The sequence below is a fragment of the Cherax quadricarinatus genome, chromosome 37 (assembly GCF_038502225.1).
Source record: "Cherax quadricarinatus isolate ZL_2023a chromosome 37, ASM3850222v1, whole genome shotgun sequence".
In the NCBI taxonomy this organism is placed as follows: domain Eukaryota; kingdom Metazoa; phylum Arthropoda; class Malacostraca; order Decapoda; family Parastacidae; genus Cherax; species Cherax quadricarinatus.
The window spans coordinates 19,367,904-19,386,770 of NC_091328.1; the positions used below are offsets into that span (position 1 = coordinate 19,367,904).

General features: G+C 39.6%; 1 protein-coding gene across 1 annotated transcript in view; it reads right to left on the reverse strand.

Moving 5' to 3' along the window:
- Lrrk (Leucine-rich repeat kinase) overlaps positions 1–18,867 on the reverse strand; it is a 1,005,461-nt gene that overhangs the window by 391,559 nt on the left and 595,035 nt on the right. The window contains exon 5 of the mRNA XM_070091737.1: positions 13,631–13,775. Coding sequence (XP_069947838.1) covers positions 13,631–13,775 — 145 coding nt within the window. The remainder of the gene's footprint in view (positions 1–13,630; positions 13,776–18,867) is intronic.

Consider the following 18,867-nt stretch of genomic DNA (forward strand, 5'->3'; position numbering starts at 1 on the left):
ATAGGGAAGCTGTGATTTCGTGTATAGGGCAAGGAGGAATAACATCTTGTAGGAGTGAGGAAGAGCCAGTTGTGAGTGTGGGGGAAGTTCGTGAGGCAGTAGGTAAAATGAAAGGGGGCAAGGCAGCCGGGATTGATGGGATAAAGATAGAAATGTTAAAAGCAGGTGGGGATATAGTTTTGGAGTGGTTGCTGCAATTATTTAATAAATGTATGGAAGAGGGTAAGGTACCTAGGGATTGGCAGAGAGCATGCATAGTTCCTTTGTATAAAGGCAAAGGGGACAAAAGAGAGTGCAAAAATTATAGGGGAATAAGTCTGTTGAGTATACCTTGTAAAGTGTATGGTAGAGTTATTATTGAAAGAATTAAGAGTAAGACTGAGAATAGAATAGCAGATGAACAAGGAGGCTTTAGGAAAGGTAGGGGATGTGTGGACCAGGTGTTTACAGTGAAACATATAAGTGAACAGTATTTAGACAAGGCTAAAGAGGTCTTTGTGGCATTTATGGATTTGGAAAAGGCACATGACAGGGTGGATAGGGAGGCAATGTGGCAGATGTTGCAGGTGCATGGTGTAGGAGGTAGGTTACTGAAAGCAGTGAAGAGTTTTTACAAGGATAGTGAGGCTCAAGTTAGAGTATGTAGGAAAGAGGGAAATTATTTCCCAGTAAAAGTAGGCCTTAGACAAGGATGTGTGATGTCACCGTGGTTGTTTAATATATTTATAGATGGGGTTGTAAGAGAAGTAAATGCGAGGGTCTTGGCAAGAGGCGTGGAGTTAAAAGATAAAGAATCACACAAAGTGTGATGACACTGTGCTCTTGGGAGATTCTGAAGAGAAGCTGCAGAGATTGGTGGATGAATTTGGTAGGGTGTGCAAAAGAAGAAAATTAAAAGTGAATACAGGAAAGAGTAAGGTAATGGGGATAACAAAAAGATTAGGTGATGAAAGATTGGATATCAGATTGGAGGGAGAGAGTATGGAGGAGGTGAACGTATTCAGATATTTGGGAGTGGACGTGTCAGCAGATGGGTCTATGAAAGATGAGGTGAATCATAGAATTGATGAGGGGAAAAGGGTGACCGGTGCACTTAGGAGTCTGTGGAGACAAAGAACTTTGTCCTTGGAGGCAAAGAGGGGAATGTATGAGAGTATAGTTTTACCAACGCTCTTATATGGGTGTGAAGCATGGGTGATGAATGTTGCAGCGAGGTGAAGGCTGGAGGCAGTGGAGATGTCATGTCTGAGGGCAATGTGTGGTGTGAATATAATGCAGAGAATTCGTAGTTTGGAAGTTAAGAGGAGGTGCGGGATTGCCAAAACTGTTGTCCAGAGGGCTGAGGAAGGGTTGTTGAGGTGGTTCGAACATGTAGAGAGAATGGAGCGAAACAGAGTGACTTCAAGAGTGTATCAGTCTGTAGTGGAAGGAAGGCGGGGTAGGGGTCGGCCTAGGAAAGGTTGGAAGGAGGAGGGTAAAGGCGGTTTTTGAGGGCTAGGGGCTTGGACATCCAGCAGGCTTGTGTGGGCGTGTTTGATAGGAGTGAATGGAGACAAATGGTTTTTAATATTTGATGTGCTGTTGGAGTGTGAGCAAAGTAACATTTATGAAGGGGTTCAGGGAAACCGGCAGGCCGGACTTGAGTCCTGGAGATGGGAAGTACAGTGCCTGCACTCTGAAGGAGGGATGTTAATGTTGCAGTTTAAAAGCTGTAGTGTAAAGCACCCTTCTGGCAAGACAGTGATGGAGTGAATGATGGTGAAAGTTTTTCTTTTTCGGGCCACCCTGCCTTGGTGGGAATTGGCCAGTGTGATAAAAAAAAAGAAAAAAAAAAAAAAAAAGTTTGCCTTTTTTTCTCGTGTGTTTTGAAAGTAAAATACTGAGTAAAAATTCTTAGAAAAGTAATGACATTAGATAGGGAAAACCAAGACTCAGGCACACATTATTCTATTTTACACTGCTTCTTCTAGGAAGTTCCCAGCACCAAGCATCTGACTTTTGATGAATTTTAAGGATAGCATTAATACTAAGTTGGGGCCCTACTGTATATTTATTTCTGACTTGTTTGAATTTTTAGAAAGTCTCTAGTTTAACAGGTTCTCCAGCAGCTGCATAACCGTTCTTTTTTGTTTTGCCTTTTATTCCTAATGGAATACTTTTATACCTTCAATGAATTTCTAGTTTTCCTACTCCCTGAGTCTTGCCCTGGGCCAAACTTGTCTGGTACTTGCCTGGTCAACCAGGCTCTTACTGCTGTCAACTCACTGACTCTCATATCCATCACAGCCTGGTTGATCTGGCACTTGGTGGAGGTATTCACCCATTTCCTCTTGTCCCAGCAGTGTTCCTGATGTCATTTGGTAAGATGTTAAATAGTCTGGGACCATGGATAATGATTCAATGTTCCCTTATTGTGTGCATGAAGCCCCTATTTTTCACGTAGTCTACTGTACATTTTTCTCCCATTTCTCTCATTCTAGTTTGTTGTGACTGAGCACATTTGGGACTAGGTCCTCAGGCACTTTTCATGTACAATATATATTATCATGTACAATATCTCTCTTCTCCACTCCAGTGAATAAATATTCAGGATTTTGAGGTGTTTCTGGTAATTTAAATGCTTTATTGGCTCTATGTGAGCCATAAATCTCTATCTGCTCCAGCTCTGATATCTCTCATGCCCTGAACAGAGCCATCAACACTTAACAATACTCTGAATGAGAGAGAACAAATTATTTGAGTAGTGTCACCACTGGTACTATGCCCCTTGTATTGAAAGTTTTACTATCCACCCTGTCATCTTCCTGGCTACTGTGACATTTGCCTTCAATGACAGAAAGGGCATCTGACATAATTGCTTTCAAGTCTTTCAAGTGTTCCTTTTCTTCTATTTGATGATCCACTTGGGGTTCATATGCAGTGACCCTTTTGAGTTCTTCATTCTTACCATACGTAAGCAGCAGGAACTTATAACCACTGAACAGCATGTTGCTCTCCGAGGCAATTTTCATGCTCATTTTGGTATCCTCTGCATATGATACAAAACTGTGCAGGTGTTTTTGGTGTCCTTTAGCTTGGTTGGTAGGGTACTCAGCTCACACATTTATGTCTGTGATTTGATTCCCAGTATGGGTGGAAACGTTGGGAAATGTTTCCTTAAAACACCTGATGTCCCTGTTCACCTAGCATGCTAATGACTTTCTTTTGTGCTTAACAATATTTTATTACATGTAAACTACATTTTGTAAACTGCAAAAAGAAATAAAGTTTGCTTACTTGGGTGTTAGCTGACTGGTGTGGGTCGCATCTTGGGGACAAAATTAACCTATGTTGCCTGAAATGCTCTGCATAATCAGGGGCTTTCTGTATAGTGTGTCACTGATGTCAGCTAGGTCTGTATAAGCTGTATCATGTACTTGTAGAAATAAAGATTATTATTATTACAGTGGAACCCTGAGTTCTGTCCTTAATCCGTTCCAGGAGCTAGGACTAAAGTCAAAATGTCCTCAAGTCAAAGCAATATTCCCCATAAGAAATAATGTAAATCCAATTAATCCATTCCTGCTGTCAGGAGGCACGACAAAACGGTAATTCAATATGACACTATTATCAACTCTACGAATAATTTATCTATCACAATTCATCTAATATGACATAATACACAATATAAATAACATAAAAACCTGATATACACTCTAGAATGAATAAAATATGAATGTCATTATGTATGTGGTGGCGGGGGAGGACAGTGGCTCCTCCTTCAGACATGCTGGTATAAGAGAAAACGGAGTTTGACAGGCAAACTGCATTAGATCACTTCTTTCGTAAGAAAACCATAATGTACAAATGAACTGGTGTACGTATACCATTTACATACCTTGCAGAAGATAGGCAGAGCAGCTTATGCTGTCAGGAGTTTATTTTATTTTGTCCTTTTTCTATCTCTTTATCGCTTAATTGCTACACTCTTAATGCTACACTTTGTCACTGAACTTAACTGCTTTAAACTCCACAACTTGTTCAGGAATACATTAAAATCAATGAGTGTGTGTTATTAGTCTTGAAGATACATTAATATTATATTATATAATATAAAGGATGTGTGATGTCACCGTGGTTGTTTAATATATTTATAGATGGGGTTGTAAGAGAAGTAAATGCGAGGGTCTTGGCAAGAGGCGTGGAGTTAAAAGATAAAGAATCACACAAAGTGAGAGTTGTCACAGTTGCTCTTTGCTGATGACACTGTGCTCTTGGGAGATTCTGAAGAGAAGCTGCAGAGATTGGTAGATGAATTTGGTAGGGTGTGCAAAAGAAGAAAATTAAAAGTGAATACAGGAAAGAGTAAGGTAATGAGGATAACAAAAAGATTAGGTGATGAAAGATTGGATATCAGATTGGAGGGAGAGAGTATGGAGGAGGTGAATGTATTCAGATACGTATTTGGGAGTGGACGTGTCAGCGGATGGATCTATGAAAGATGAGGTGAATCATAGGATTGATGAGGGGAAAAGGGTGACCGGTGCACTTAGGAGTCTGTGGAGACAAAGAACTTTGTCCTTGGAGGCAAAGAGGGGAATGTATGAGAGTATAGTTTTACCAACGCTCTTATATGGGTGTGAAGCATGGGTGATGAATGTTGCAGCGAGGAGAAGGCTGGAGGCAGTGGAGATGTCATGTCTGAGGGCAATGTGTGGTGTGAATATAATGCAGAGAATTCGTAGTTTGGAAGTTAAGAGGAGGTGCGGGATTGCCAAAACTGTTGTCCAGAGGGCTGAGGAAGGGTTGTTGAGGTGGTTCGAACATGTAGAGAGAATGGAGCGAAACAGAGTGACTTCAAGAGTGTATCAGTCTGTAGCGGAAGGAAGGTGGGGTAGGGGTCGGCCTAGGAAAGGTTGGAGGGAGGGGGTAAAGGGGGTTTTGTGTGCGAGGGCCTTGGATTTCCAGCGGGCATGCGTGAGTGTGTTTGATAGGAGTGAATGGAGACAAATGGTTTTTAATACTTGACGTGCTATTGGAGTGTGAGCAAAGTAACATTTATGAAGGGATTCAGGAAAACCGGCAGGCCAGACTTGAGTCCTGGAGATGGGAAGTACAGTGCCTGCACTCTGAAGGAGAGGTGTTAATGTTGTAGTTTAAAAATTGGAGTGTAAAACACCCTTCTGGCAAGACAGTGATGTAGTGAATGATGGTGAAAGTTTTTCTTTTTCGGGACACCCTGCCTTGGTGGGAATCGGCCAGTGTGTTAAATAAATAAAAAAAAACATGTTACATAACATACAAACATATAAATTAACATAAATATGAGATGTTTTTCCAGTCGGCTTGACGGAGTGAACAAACTATTAGTGTCCAGACTAACAACAACAACTGGTTTGTTTACAAAACTCAGCAAACCTTCTACACTCTCATATACAGTGGACCCCCGCATAATGATATTAATCCGTTTCTGAGAGCTCATTGTTATGCAAAATTATCGTTATGCGAATGAATTTTCCCCATAAGAAATAATGGAAATCAAATTAATCTGTGCAAGACACCCCAAAGTATGAAAAAAAAAATTTTACCACGTGAAATATTAATTTTAATACACACAAACTGAAAAAGACATGCACAGTTACATGACACTTACCTTTATTGAAGATCTGGTGATGATTGATGGGATGGGAGGAGGAGAGAGTCTTAGTGTTTAGAAGGGGAATTCCCTTCCATTAAGACTTGAGGTGCCAAGTCCTTTTCCGGGGTTACTTCCCTTCTTCTTTTAATGCCACTAGGACCAGCTTCAGAGTCACTGGACTTCTGACACACAGCATATCTGTCCATAGAGGCCTGTACCTCCTGTTCCTTTATGACTTTCCTAAAGTGGTTCACAACATTGTCAGTGTAATAGTCACCAGCACGGCTTACAATAGCTGTGTTGGGGTGATTGTCATCAAAAAAGGTTTGCACTTCAAGCCACATTGCACACATTTCCTTAATCTTTGAAGTAGGCAACTTCTTCAATTTCTCTCTCCCCTCCTCCGAACCAGTTTCCTCAGGTCTGGCCTCATGCTGATGAAGATGATCTAGCAGCTCATCAGTGGTTAGTTCTTCATTGTCCTCCTCCACCAACTCTTCCACATCATCCCCACTAACCTCCAACCCCAAGGACTTTCCCAATGCCACAATGGATTCCTCAACTGGCATAGGATTCCCAGGGTTAGCCTCAAACCTTTCAAAATCCCTTTGGTCTACACATTCTGGCCACAGTTTCTTCCAAGCAGAGTTCAAGGTCACTCCCTCCCAAGCCTTACCTATAAGGCTTACACAATTGAGGATATTAAAGTGATCCCTCCAAAACTCTTTTAGAGTCAATTGAGTTTCTGAGGTCACTACAAAGCACCTTTCAAACAGAGCTTTTGTGTACAGTTTTTTGAAGTTTGCAATAACCTGCTGGTCCATGGGCTGCAGGAGAGGAGTGGTATTAGGAGGCAAAAACTTCACCTTAACCCTTTGACTGTCGCGGCCATATATATACGTCTTACGAGGTACCGTGTTTGACGTATATATACTCATAAATTCTAGCGGCTTCAAATCAAGCAGGAGAAAGCTGGTAGGCCCACCTGTGAGAGAATGGGTCTGTGTGGTCAGTGTGCACCATATAAAAAAAATCCTGGACCACGCAGTGCATAATGAGAAAAAAAAAGCTCCGACCGTTTTTTTTTAATTAAAATGCCGACTTTGTGGTCTATTTTCGTATAGTATTTATGGTTGTATTCTCGTTTTCTTGGTCTCATTTGATAGAATGGAAAACATATTATAGAAATAGAGGTGATTTTGATTGATTTTACTATAAAAAGAACCTAGAAATGGAGCTCAAAGTAGGGGAAATGTTTGATATTTGCCAATGTTCAAAAGTAAACAAATGATGTCATTGTCCAATAAATGTCCAACTAGCCATTCTAATATGCAGTCATAAATGGGTTGATGTTATTTATACAATTATTACAGTATTGCAGTAGTCTGCATAACAGTAAATCTTGTATTTTTTGTTTGAATAAAATTTCAAAATAGAAAGCAAGAGTAATATCAGAGGGGCCTGGAGACATGACTGATGAACAAAGAAAATGTTATTTTAGAGCCAGGAATGTCTGCATTGTTCATTCTGGACCTTATTTTGAAATTGTCATATTTTTTAGTTTTCGTGAAATTGGCCAAATTGCAAATTTCTGACCACATTATTAGGTAGTTGAAATCGGTAAATGGGCAGTTTCTTGTACTCAATCGATAGAAAAAATGGAGTTCTAAAGAAATAGCTATGAGTTTGGGCGACTGGAATAATGGAATTAGCCGAAAATAGGGCTCAAAGTGGGCGAAATCGCCGATTTGTAAACAGCGCCGAGGTCGCTAACTTCGCGAGAGCATAATTCCGTCAGTTTTCCATCAAATTTCGTTTTTTTGGTGTCATTACAATCGGGAAAAGATTCTCTATCATTTCACAAGAAAAAATAATTTTTTTTTTTTTAAATTTTGCGACACCAGGAGACACCTCAGGATTGGGGGTTGTGACAGTCAAAGGGTTAATGAAGCTCATGTCCCCACAATGTCGCTCTGCCACGTCTGTAGGATGACCAGGGGCATTGTCTAACACCAGGAGGCACTTAAGGTCTAATTTCTTTTCAGTTAGGTAATTTTTCACATTGGGGGCAAATGCTTGGTGTAACCAGTCATAGAAAAAGTCCCTAGTGACCCATGCCTTACTGTTTGCCCTTCACAGCACACACAAATTAGCCTTGAGGATATTCTTTTGCCTGAACGCTCCTGGAGTTTCAGAGTGATACACTAATAAAGGCTTCACTTTGCAATCACCACTAGCATTGGCACACATCAGAAGAGTAAGCCTGTCTTTCATAGGCTTATGTCCTGGGAGTGCCTTTTCCTCCTGAGTAATGTATGTCCTGCTTGGCATTTTCTTCCAAAACAGGCCTGTTTCATCACAATTAAACACTTGTTCAGGTTTCAGTCCTTCACTGTCTATGTACTCCTTGAATTCCTGCACATATTTTTCAGCTGCTTTGTGGTCCGAACTGGCAGCCTCACCATGTCTTATCACACTATGTATGCCACTACGCTTCTTAGATCTCTCAAACCAACCTTTGCTGGCCTTAAATTCACTCACATCATCACTAGTTGCAGGAATTTTTTTAATTAAATCCTCATGCAACTTCCTAGCCTTTTCACTTATGATCACTTGAGAGATGCTATCTCCTGCTATCTGTTTTTCATTTATCCACACCAATAAGAGTCTCTCAACATCTTCTATCACTTGCGATCTCTGTTTCGAAAACACAGTTGAACCTTTGGCAAGAACAGCTTCCTTGATTGCCGTTTTCTTGGACACAATAGTGGCGATGGTTGACTGGGGTTTACTATACAACCTGGCCAGCTCGGAGACACGCACTCCACTTTCATACTTAGCAATGATCTCTTTCTTCATCTCTATAGTAATTCTCACCCTTATTCCTGTAGGGTTGGCACTAGAAGCTTTCTTGGGGCTCATGGTCACTTATTTTGCAGATAAAATCACCAAAAACACTGTAATAATACAAAATGTTCCGATTGTATGCTTGGATGTCACCACGGAGGCTGGCTGGTAAACAATACCACCGGCGGAACATGTGAGGCTGGCTCAGGCCGCACATCAGATGTGTCTCGGACGAATAGCATTGAGCGGGTTTTTTAGCGGTATGCGAGGCAAAATCTTAGCGATAAAATGTATCGGTATGCGGATTTAACGTTATGTGATGCCAACGGTATGCGGGGGTCCACTGTACTCATCTTGTTTACTCACCTCTCACTCTACATTAAGACTATAAATATTTTAAGGGAAGTAATGAGTGTAATGTATATACATTTCATTGCTCTAGGGCACTTTAAAAGCCTAGTACAGTATATAATGTGTGAGTGGGTTAGCCAGATAGGGGTTACATACCTACCACACTGATACGTACCTACCTTACTATTCACCTTGCACCCTATATTAAGATCATTAAGACTACAAATATCTTAAGGTAAGTAATGAGTGTACTGTATATGCATTTTATCGCTCTAGGGCACTTTAAATGCCTAGTATATAATGTAATGTTCACTCAAGGAGAAACAAAGCCACACTGACTCACAATGGCTGTGCAGGGAAGTGCGCAGGCGCAGGCAGGCTGACAGGTCTGGTACGCGGGACGAAACATGGTGCACAGTGCGAAACTCGGGACAAAATTTAGCCGAAAAACGGATCTAAATTCGAAGCATATGATACTCAGGGCGGATGAAACTTGGGGTTCCACTGTATTATTATTACAGCCTCTCCTCAATGATGGGGTTCTGTTCCTAAGAGTAGGTAGGTTGGTCAATAAGCGAGAAGCATACTGTACTAGCAGCGGATTTGTGTCAACCATCTTAAGATATATGTATTTTAATGTCATGTCTGTAACATTTGTAACATTTTTAGTACATTTTTTAAATGTTTATACAGTAGTGTACTGTATACTGTAATAAACAGAGCAGAGGAAATCAGCTCTAATATACAGTGGAACCCCGGTTTTCGTCCGGTCTGGTTATCGTACAATTCAGTTTACTATCACTTTTTTCAGTGAAATTTTCCCCGTTTTCATACATTAACTTGGAAATCATCCGTACCAGACACATCCCTCTGCCCGCGGGATGCAGCCACTCATACGTTCGTGACTCAGTCTGCCTTTGTTACTCGTTCGGTGAGCATTACTCCGCGCATTCATCCGAAACAAGACCTTTATCTGGAACAGCAACAGACTTTAGCTGAGGAGATTGCTTCAGAGGAGGAGGAAGAGAGAGGAGAGAATGAGCCTTCTCAGCAATTAACCCTTTCAGGGTCCACGCCATAGATCTACGGCTTTACGTTCAGGGTCCAAACCGTAGATCTACGCCATGAGCTCAGCTCACTCTGATAAGCTGTGAGCAGTAAATTTGGGCCTAGATACGAGAGAATACATCTATGTGGTATGTGTGCACCACATAAAACAAATCCAGCAGCACACAGTGCATGAGAGAAAAAAACTGAGACCGTAATTTTCGATTAATTCAGCGATTTTGCAGTATTTTTTCGTATGTTTTTTATAGCTGTATTTGCAATTTTTTGGTCTCGTTTGATAAAATGGAAGATATACTACAGAAATAGAGATGATTTCAATTGGTTTTAATACTGGAAATGGCTTGAAACTGAGCTCAAAGTAGCAGGAATGTTAAATTTTTGCCGATGTACAAGAGTAAACAAATGACCTCACAAGTCTAATACATGACAGCCAGTGGGTCTAATATACATTTACAAATGTGGTTATATTATTTATACAATTATTACAGTATTGCATAACAGTAAATCTTCTATTTTTTGGTTTGAATAAAAATTCATTATGTGAATAAAAAATAAAAATGGAATTCATTTGTAAAGCCTGAAAACATAACTAATGAACAGAGGAAATGTTAGTTTAGTGCCAGGAATGCCTGCATTGTTTATTCTGGACCCTATTTTGAAATTGGAATATTTTGAACTTTGCATTAAATTGGCCAAATTACTAATTTCCGGTCACTTTATTTTGTTGTTGAAACAGTTGACTTGGCGATTTCTTGTGCTCAATCGATAGAATAGAAGTAATACTAGTGAAATAGCTAAGAATTTGGTTGACTGGAATACTGTAATTGGCCTAAAATGGGAGTGAAAGTTGGCAAAATCGCCGATGCGTAAATACCGCTGACACATCAATATTCGTGAAAGCATAATTTCATCAATTTTCCATCAAATTTCATACTTTTTGTTTTATTACCTTCAGAAAAAGATTCTCTACCATTTCATACGAAAAAATAACAATTATTTTTTGAAAATTCTTGGACCCTGGTGCACACTTTGAAATTTGGCCTCTGGACCCTGAAAGGGTTAAGGACATTTGTGCAAAGTGGAGTGAGGTGCAAAGTTTTGTAGAGAAATATCACCCTAACAAAGCTGTTGCAAGCCATGTCAGCAACATGTTCAATGACAATGCCGTGCCCCATTTTAGGCAAATCTTGAAGAGATGCCAGAAACAGGCCTCTCTGGACAGATTTTTTGCGAGACAGGGGTCCAGTGACTCAAGCAGGTCCTAGTGCCAGTAAAAGACACAGAAGGGAAGTAACCCCTGATAGGGCTTTGATACCTGAATTCCTTATGGAGGGGGATTCCCCTTCCAAACAATAACCTCTCCTCCTTCTCTCCTTGCCGTCTTCCATACACCAACTAGAGTCTTCAATAAAGGTAAAAGTGATGTTATATGTTCATTTATCCATTTCATTAGTCATTTATATTTATTTCTCATTGTTTTCTGTATGTAAAACTATAGTTATTCTCTATAAAATGTGTTTTTTGTTAATATTTTTGGGTGTCTGGAACGGATTAATTGGATTTACATTATTTCTTACCAGAAATATTACTTCAGTTTTCGTACAAATTGGTTTTCGGCCGACCTTCTGGAATGGATTAAAGACAAAAACTGGGGTTCCATTGTACATTACTTAGGTTTGCACACTGGCTGGAGAGCTGGTCGTAAGTCCGGGTGGTCAGTAAATGAGTACGTCGCTAAGTGAGGAGAGGATATTATTTATGTTATTAAGATAAACAGTAAAGGCACCAGGACTGTATCTTTGGGTACTGAGCTTTTTACCTCACTAATGCTGGATTTTTCTTTATTTACTACTACTACTCTGTGTTCTGTCAGAAAGTTTATATCCATTTGTCTACTTTCCCTGTTATATGCATTGCTCTCATTTTGTGTGCAATCACCCCATGATTATATCTGTCGAATGCCTTTGCAAAATCTGCATTTGACTCTGTTTACTGCGTAGTAACCCACTGAACTTGAGAGGCAAGGAAATATTCTTAAAATTAATTCATTAATGTAGCCTGTTGTTAAACTCACATAAGCCACCTAACCTGGGCCAGGCAGGGTGCTCCTCTGCCTTTACGAATGACCCCAAATTTGAAAACCAACCAGAGAATTTCGTTAAAAATGTGTTCACTAGATTTATCACACATAAATTTCTCTCCCTTTTCATGTCATTATTAACAAGGCTCAAGCAGTATTTAAAGTGAGATGACCTCTGAAACAAATTGAAAAGTTAAAAAGCTGAATTTTTCCAAAAAATATAGGTAATAAGCTCATAGTTTTCTGTTGCAAATTAGTCATTGCAATTTTTATTTTTAAGAAGGATATTTTTCTTAGACTCAACATACAATTCCTGAATAAAAAAAAAAAATATTAAAATGTGCTCGCTGGATTTCCTACACCCTAATCATTTTGCTTTTTATATTCTTTCTTATTAACATTCAGAGAGATATGGTATCTAAAACACAAAATAAGCCTATATCTGATGAAAAAATCCATTATACAGTCATCATCTCTATCATAATAATCCATACTACAGCAGGAGTCAATTATGTGGGTAAGAAAATACTTATGAGAGATTTAGGGCAAAATATTTACACTCCTGAGTTTTTTTTTTTTTTTTTTTTTTTTTTACTCTTAAGAGTTCAAAAATGATGCTGCTTCAGCCATGTGTTCTGGAATCCTGCAATGATGACAGAAATATGACTATATGGTCTTACATCTTTCTTATAATCTAGTCTATTCCATGTTGGTTCCTCCCAAGCCATATTTTGCAAAATGTTATTTCTAATAAAACCCAATCCTGTGTTTGTTTGTTTGTTTGTTCTCTCTCTCTCTCTCTCATAATGTGCTGATCAATAAAAACTCACCATTCCATTAAGGAATGCCATTCATGCTAAGGGATTCACAACAGGTATCCTCTTTTCTCAATATTCACACCTAATGTACCGAGTACCTTTTTTTTTTTTTTTAATAAAAATTTTTATTACTGTACTGTATATTATTATTGTGTATTGTACTTTAAAAAATGCTTATGAAAGCTAATAAGTCTTTGTACACTAAAGAGTACTGAGTGTTACAAAACATTTACTTTCGCTTATCATTAAAATCATGATAAAGTCAAATTCTAAAATTTCAACAGAAGAGCAAAAATGTTATAGTCCATTAAACAAAATTTGTAATGTAAACTCTTTCCAACAGTAATCTTTGCTGTACAACTATCATCACTTGGGGTAATTTTTTCTATATTATAGAAAGGATGAAAGTCAAACTTTCTGTTTAACTGTGGCAGAAAGTTTCAATGAAGATTTTTTTTAAGAATTAACCTTTCTGTTAGTGAAAAACTGCCTTAAAATCAAATATAAAAAGATTAAAATTTTAAGTTCAAAATTCTAAATACACCTACCATCCGACTTATGACCTTGTGTTGTACACATTGTTTATCCTAAACCTTACAGTATAAAATACAGTACTAACAACATAAAAAGTAAAGTAAAACATGAAATACCAAAATAAAACAATAAAATAAAGTCATTACAAAAATGTTTTGTTGATATTCAGTAGTAAAGTTCGACTTACGACCATTTCGACTTATGACCAGTTTCTCGGAACCGAACTCGGTCATAAGTCGGATGGTAGGTGTACATACAGTTAGCTTAAACTGTGCACATAACTTGCTATAAAAATTTCCTTCTCCATCCTCTAACCTTTAGCAGCATTTCAGCTATATCCCTGCGGCCATAGTAGCAGGCAATATAGAGCGGCGAGTACTTCGTGACAGGGTGAATCCTACCGTCTGCCCCATGATCCAGTAGCAGTCTCACCATCTCACGTTGACCCTCCTCACAGGCCCTGGTCATGGAAACAAACAAATATTTCTTTGCTCATTGTAATAAGAGTATACAATACCAAAGAGATGGGAAATTAGACACCTGCAACACCTGGATATATTTACCTCAAGACATTTTGCTGACCAATGGCCTTACCAAATCAATATAGGGATGTGTGAAGACAGTAGCTGAGGTAATTAGTCCCTCAGCTGGAAAGTTCTATAGGAATTGGTCCCAAATCTGCACACACAAATTATTGCCTATAAAAGGAAGTGGTTTTGCAGACAGTACCAAATACCTTTAATAAAAAGCAGAGGTGCATTGAATAAGCTATGGGAAAAGTAAACAAGTGTAGAGAAATCAAGACTGCAATAACCTCCCATCAGGTAAAACACGGATTACCAACAGACCCCTGACAAGTTCCTCAAGTCAGTTTGTGATCAGCCAGGCTGTGGTGCATACATTGGACTTTGTGTGGCTAGCACTAACAATCACAATGATCAGGCCATCCACTGGGAGGCCTGATCTTGAACTGGGCTGTGGGGGCAGATTTGAAGATTACTCTCCAGTTAGACTTCAGGTAGCCTTGTAGAACTATACACAGAAGACAGTGAAAGGATGAGGCTATCAGTCCCTCAGCTTTGAAGCTTCTGTTCAGTCTTGATGAATCCAAAGTAAAGGCAGGAAGATGGACTCATACTAAAGTCAGATGAGATACAGCAGTTGAAGTCAATGTCATCCACTAGTGGGTCCCACCCACCCACCTGAGACATGACTTCAACTGCTGCAATTCATCTGACTCTAGTATACAAGTCCATCCTCCTGCCTACTTCAGATTCATCAAGACTAAGGTACCAAACACTTGCTTCCAGGCTGAGGGACTGAGTGCCTCATCTTTCACTGTCTTCTATGTATAGTTCCACAAGGCTGAGAGGACTGACTACCTCATCTTCTACTGTCTTTGCACATCATCTCTATACTGAATTAATAGAGCCTTGGTTAATAAAATGTCTTCAAATAGTTATACCCAGGCTTTGTATGTATGTCTAGTTCCTCATTTATTTTTTGCTCACATATGGTTCTAATGAATGCCTATCATAGATATATACTGCATGAACTGAAAATGACAATTGTGTATGTCTGTGCAATGCCTTTGCTGTAACATTTACTCATTTTATGCTTTGACATCAGTTAATACCTTGCTACATGTTCTTTACAGCTAACAGCACTTTCAACAATTGTCACATGAAAAAATAACTGAACTTACTAAGAGAGTGGCTTTAAGAACATACAAATAAATTGCTAAGAAGAGACGAACTATGAAGAACATACTGTACTGTACTAGGGAGCAATTAACTATGGCTAGCAAATACTACTTGACATTAAAAAATATTCATGTAACGGGAAGGACTCAAATTCACGGCAAAACAAATCCAAAAATTAGCAAGCCAGTGCTCTGATCACTCAGCCACACAGTGATACTTGAGCTAGAGCTCATCATTACCATGTCCATGAAAGAATCATCCATAAAAACTTGCATTTGTGGTCACAGAGGTCCCATGCTAACCTCTCTAGTGTATAGAAATGTACCTAACTTGATAAATCTTAAGCTTGTATGGTCTGGTAGTCAGTATACTAACCTGCAAGTTTTAGTATTAGTTTGCCATGGGGTGTGAGTCATACTCGTTCACTTATTTGTGTCAATTGTGTTTTTAAGATTTTTGCAAGATATTAGGAATGGTTTAACTACACACAAGCAATTTATTAATTAGGGATTAACTACAAAAAACAAATACCATCATAACAAAAGAGTAATTTTGGCTGAAGAACATACTATGGAGAGATCAACTATAAAAGAATATGTACAGTGGAACCCCAAATATCGGCCGTAATCCATTCCAGAAGGTCAGCCTAAATTTGAAAAGGCCTAAATTCGAAGAGAAGAAGAAAAACTTTATAAAATTGGGATGCTTAAATGTGCGTGGATGTAGTGCGGATGACAAGAAACAGATGATTGCTGATGTTATGAATGAAAAGAAGTTGGATGTCCTGGCTCTAAGCGAAACAAAGCTGAAGGGGGTAGGAGAATTTCAGTGGGGGGAAATAAATGGGATTAAATCTGGAGTATCTGAGAGAGTTAGAGCAAAGGAAGGGGTAGCAGTAATGTTAAATGATCAGTTATGGAAGGAGAAAAGAGAATATGAATGTGTAAATTCAAGAATTATGTGGATTAAAGTAAAGGTTGGATGCGAGAAGTGGGTCATAATAAGCGTGTATGCACCTGGAGAAGAGAGGAATGCAGAGGAGAGAGAGAGAGATTTTGGGAGATGTTAAGTGAATGTATAGGAGCCTTTGAACCAAGTGAGAGAGTAATTGTGGTAGGGGACCTGAATGCTAAAGTAGGAGAAACTTTTAGAGAGGGTGTGGTAGGTAAGTTTGGGGTGCCAGGTGTAAATGATAATGGGAGCCCTTTGATTGAACTTTGTATAGAAAGGGGTTTAGTTATAGGTAATACATATTTTAAGAAAAAGAGGATAAATAAGTATACACGATATGATGTAGGGCGAAATGACAGTAGTTTGTTGGATTATGTATTGGTAGATAAAAGACTGTTGAGTAGACTTCAGGATGTACATGTTTATAGAGGGGCCACAGATATATCAGATCACTTTCTAGTTGTAGCTACACTGAGAGTAAAAGGTAGATGGGATACAAGGAGAATAGAAGCATCAGGGAAGAGAGAGGTGAAGGTTTATAAACTAAAAGAGGAGGCAGTTAGGGTAAGATATAATAAACAGCTATTGGAGGAGAGATGGGCTAATGAGAGCATAGGCAATGGGGTCGAAGAGGTATGGGGTAGGTTTAAAAATGTAGTGTTAGAGTGTTCAGCAGAAGTTTGTGGTTACAGGAAAGTGGGTGCAGGAGGGAAGAGGAGTGATTTGTGGAATGATGATGTAAAGAGAGTAGTAAGGGAGAAAAAGTTAGCATATGAGAAGTTTTTACAAAGTAGAAGTGATGCAAGGAGGGAAGAGTATATGGAGAAAAAGAGAGAGGTTAAGAGAGTGGTGAAGCAATGTAAAAAGAGAGCAAATGAGAGAGTGGGTGAGATGTTATCAACAAATTTTGTTGAAAATAAGAAAAAGTTTTGGAGTGAGATTAACAAGTTAAGAAAGCCTAGAGAACAAATGGATTTGTCAGTTAAAAATAGGAGAGAAGAGTTATTAAATGGAGAGTTAGAGGTATTGGGAAGATGGAGGGAATATTTTGAGGAATTGTTAAATGTTGATGAAGATAGGGAAGCTGTGATTTCGTGTATAGGGCAAGGAGGAATAACATCTTGTAGGAGTGAGGAAGAGCCAGTTGTGAGTGTGGGGGAAGTTCGTGAGGCAGTAGGTAAAATGAAAGGGGATAAGGCAGCCGGGATTGATGGGATAAAGATAGAAATGTTAAAAGCAGGTGGGGATATAGTTTTGGAGTGGTTGGTGCAATTATTTAATAAATGTATGGAAGAGGGTAAGGTACCTAGGGATTGGCAGAGAGCATGCATAGTTCCTTTGTATAAAGGCAAAGGGGATAAAAGAGAGTGCAAAAATTATAGGGGGATAAGTCTGTTGAGTGTACCTGGTAAAGTGTATGGTAGAGTTATAATTGAAAGAATTAAGAGTAAGACGGAGAATAGGATAGCAGATGAACAAGGAGGCTTTAGGAAAGGTAGGGGGTGTGTGGACCAGGTGTTTACAGTGAAACATATAAGTGAACAGTATTTAGATAAGGCTAAAGAGGTCTTTGTGGCATTTATGGATTTGGAAAAGGCGTATGACAGGGTGGATAGGGGGGCAATGTGGCAGATGTTGCAAGTGTATGGTGTAGGAGGTAGGTTACTGAAAGCAGTGAAGAGTTTTTACGAGGATAGTGAGGCTCAAGTTAGAGTATGTAGGAAAGAGGGAAATTTTTTCCCAGTAAAAGTAGGCCTTAGACAAGGATGTGTGATGTCACCGTGGTTGTTTAATATATTTATAGATGGGGTTGTAAGAGAAGTAAATGCGAGGGTCTTGGCAAGAGGCGTGGAGTTAAAAGATAAAGAATCACACACAAAGTGGGAGTTGTCACAGCTGCTCTTTGCTGATGACACTGTGCTCTTGGGAGATTCTGAAGAGAAGTTGCAGAGATTGGTGGATGAATTTGGTAGGGTGTGCAAAAGAAGAAAATTAAAGGTGAATACAGGAAAGAGTAAGGTTATGAGGATAACAAAAAGATTAGGTGATGAAAGATTGGATATCAGATTGGAGGGAGAGAGTATGGAGGAGGTGAATGTATTCAGATATTTGGGAGTGGACGTGTCAGCGGATGGGTCTATGAAAGATGAGGTGAATCATAGAATTGATGAGGGAAAAAGAGTGAGTGGTGCACTTAGGAGTCTGTGGAGACAAAGAACTTTGTCCTTGGAGGCAAAGAGGGGAATGTATGAGAGTATAGTTTTACCAACGCTCTTATATGGGTGTGAAGCGTGGGTGATGAATGTTGCAGCGAGGAGAAGGCTGGAGGCAGTGGAGATGTCATGTCTGAGGGCAATGTGTGGTGTGAATATAATGCAGAGAATTCGTAGTTTGGAAGTTAGGAGGAGGTGCGGGATTACCAAAACTGTTGTCCAGAGGGCTGAGGAAGGGTTGTTGAGGTGGTTCGGACATGTAGAGAGAATGGAGCGAAACAGAATGACTTCAAGAGTGTATCAGTCTGTAGTGGAAGGAAGGCGGGGTAGGGGTCGGCCTAGGAAGGGTTGGAGGGAGGGGGTAAAGGAGGTTTTGTGTGCGAGGGGCTTGGACTTCCAGCAGGCATGCGTGAGCGTGTTTGATAGGAGTGAATGGAGACAAATGGTTTTTAATACTTGACGTGCTGTTGGAGTGTGAGCAAAGTAACATTTATGAAGGGATTCAGGGAAACCGGCAGGCCGGACTTGAGTCCTGGAGATGGGAAGTACAGTGCCTGCACTCTGAAGGAGGGGTGTTAATGTTGCAGTTTAAAAACTGTAGTGTAAAGCACCCTTCTGGCAAGACAGTGATGGAGCGAATGATGGTGAAAGTTTTTCTTTTTCGGGCCACCCTGCCTTGGTGGGA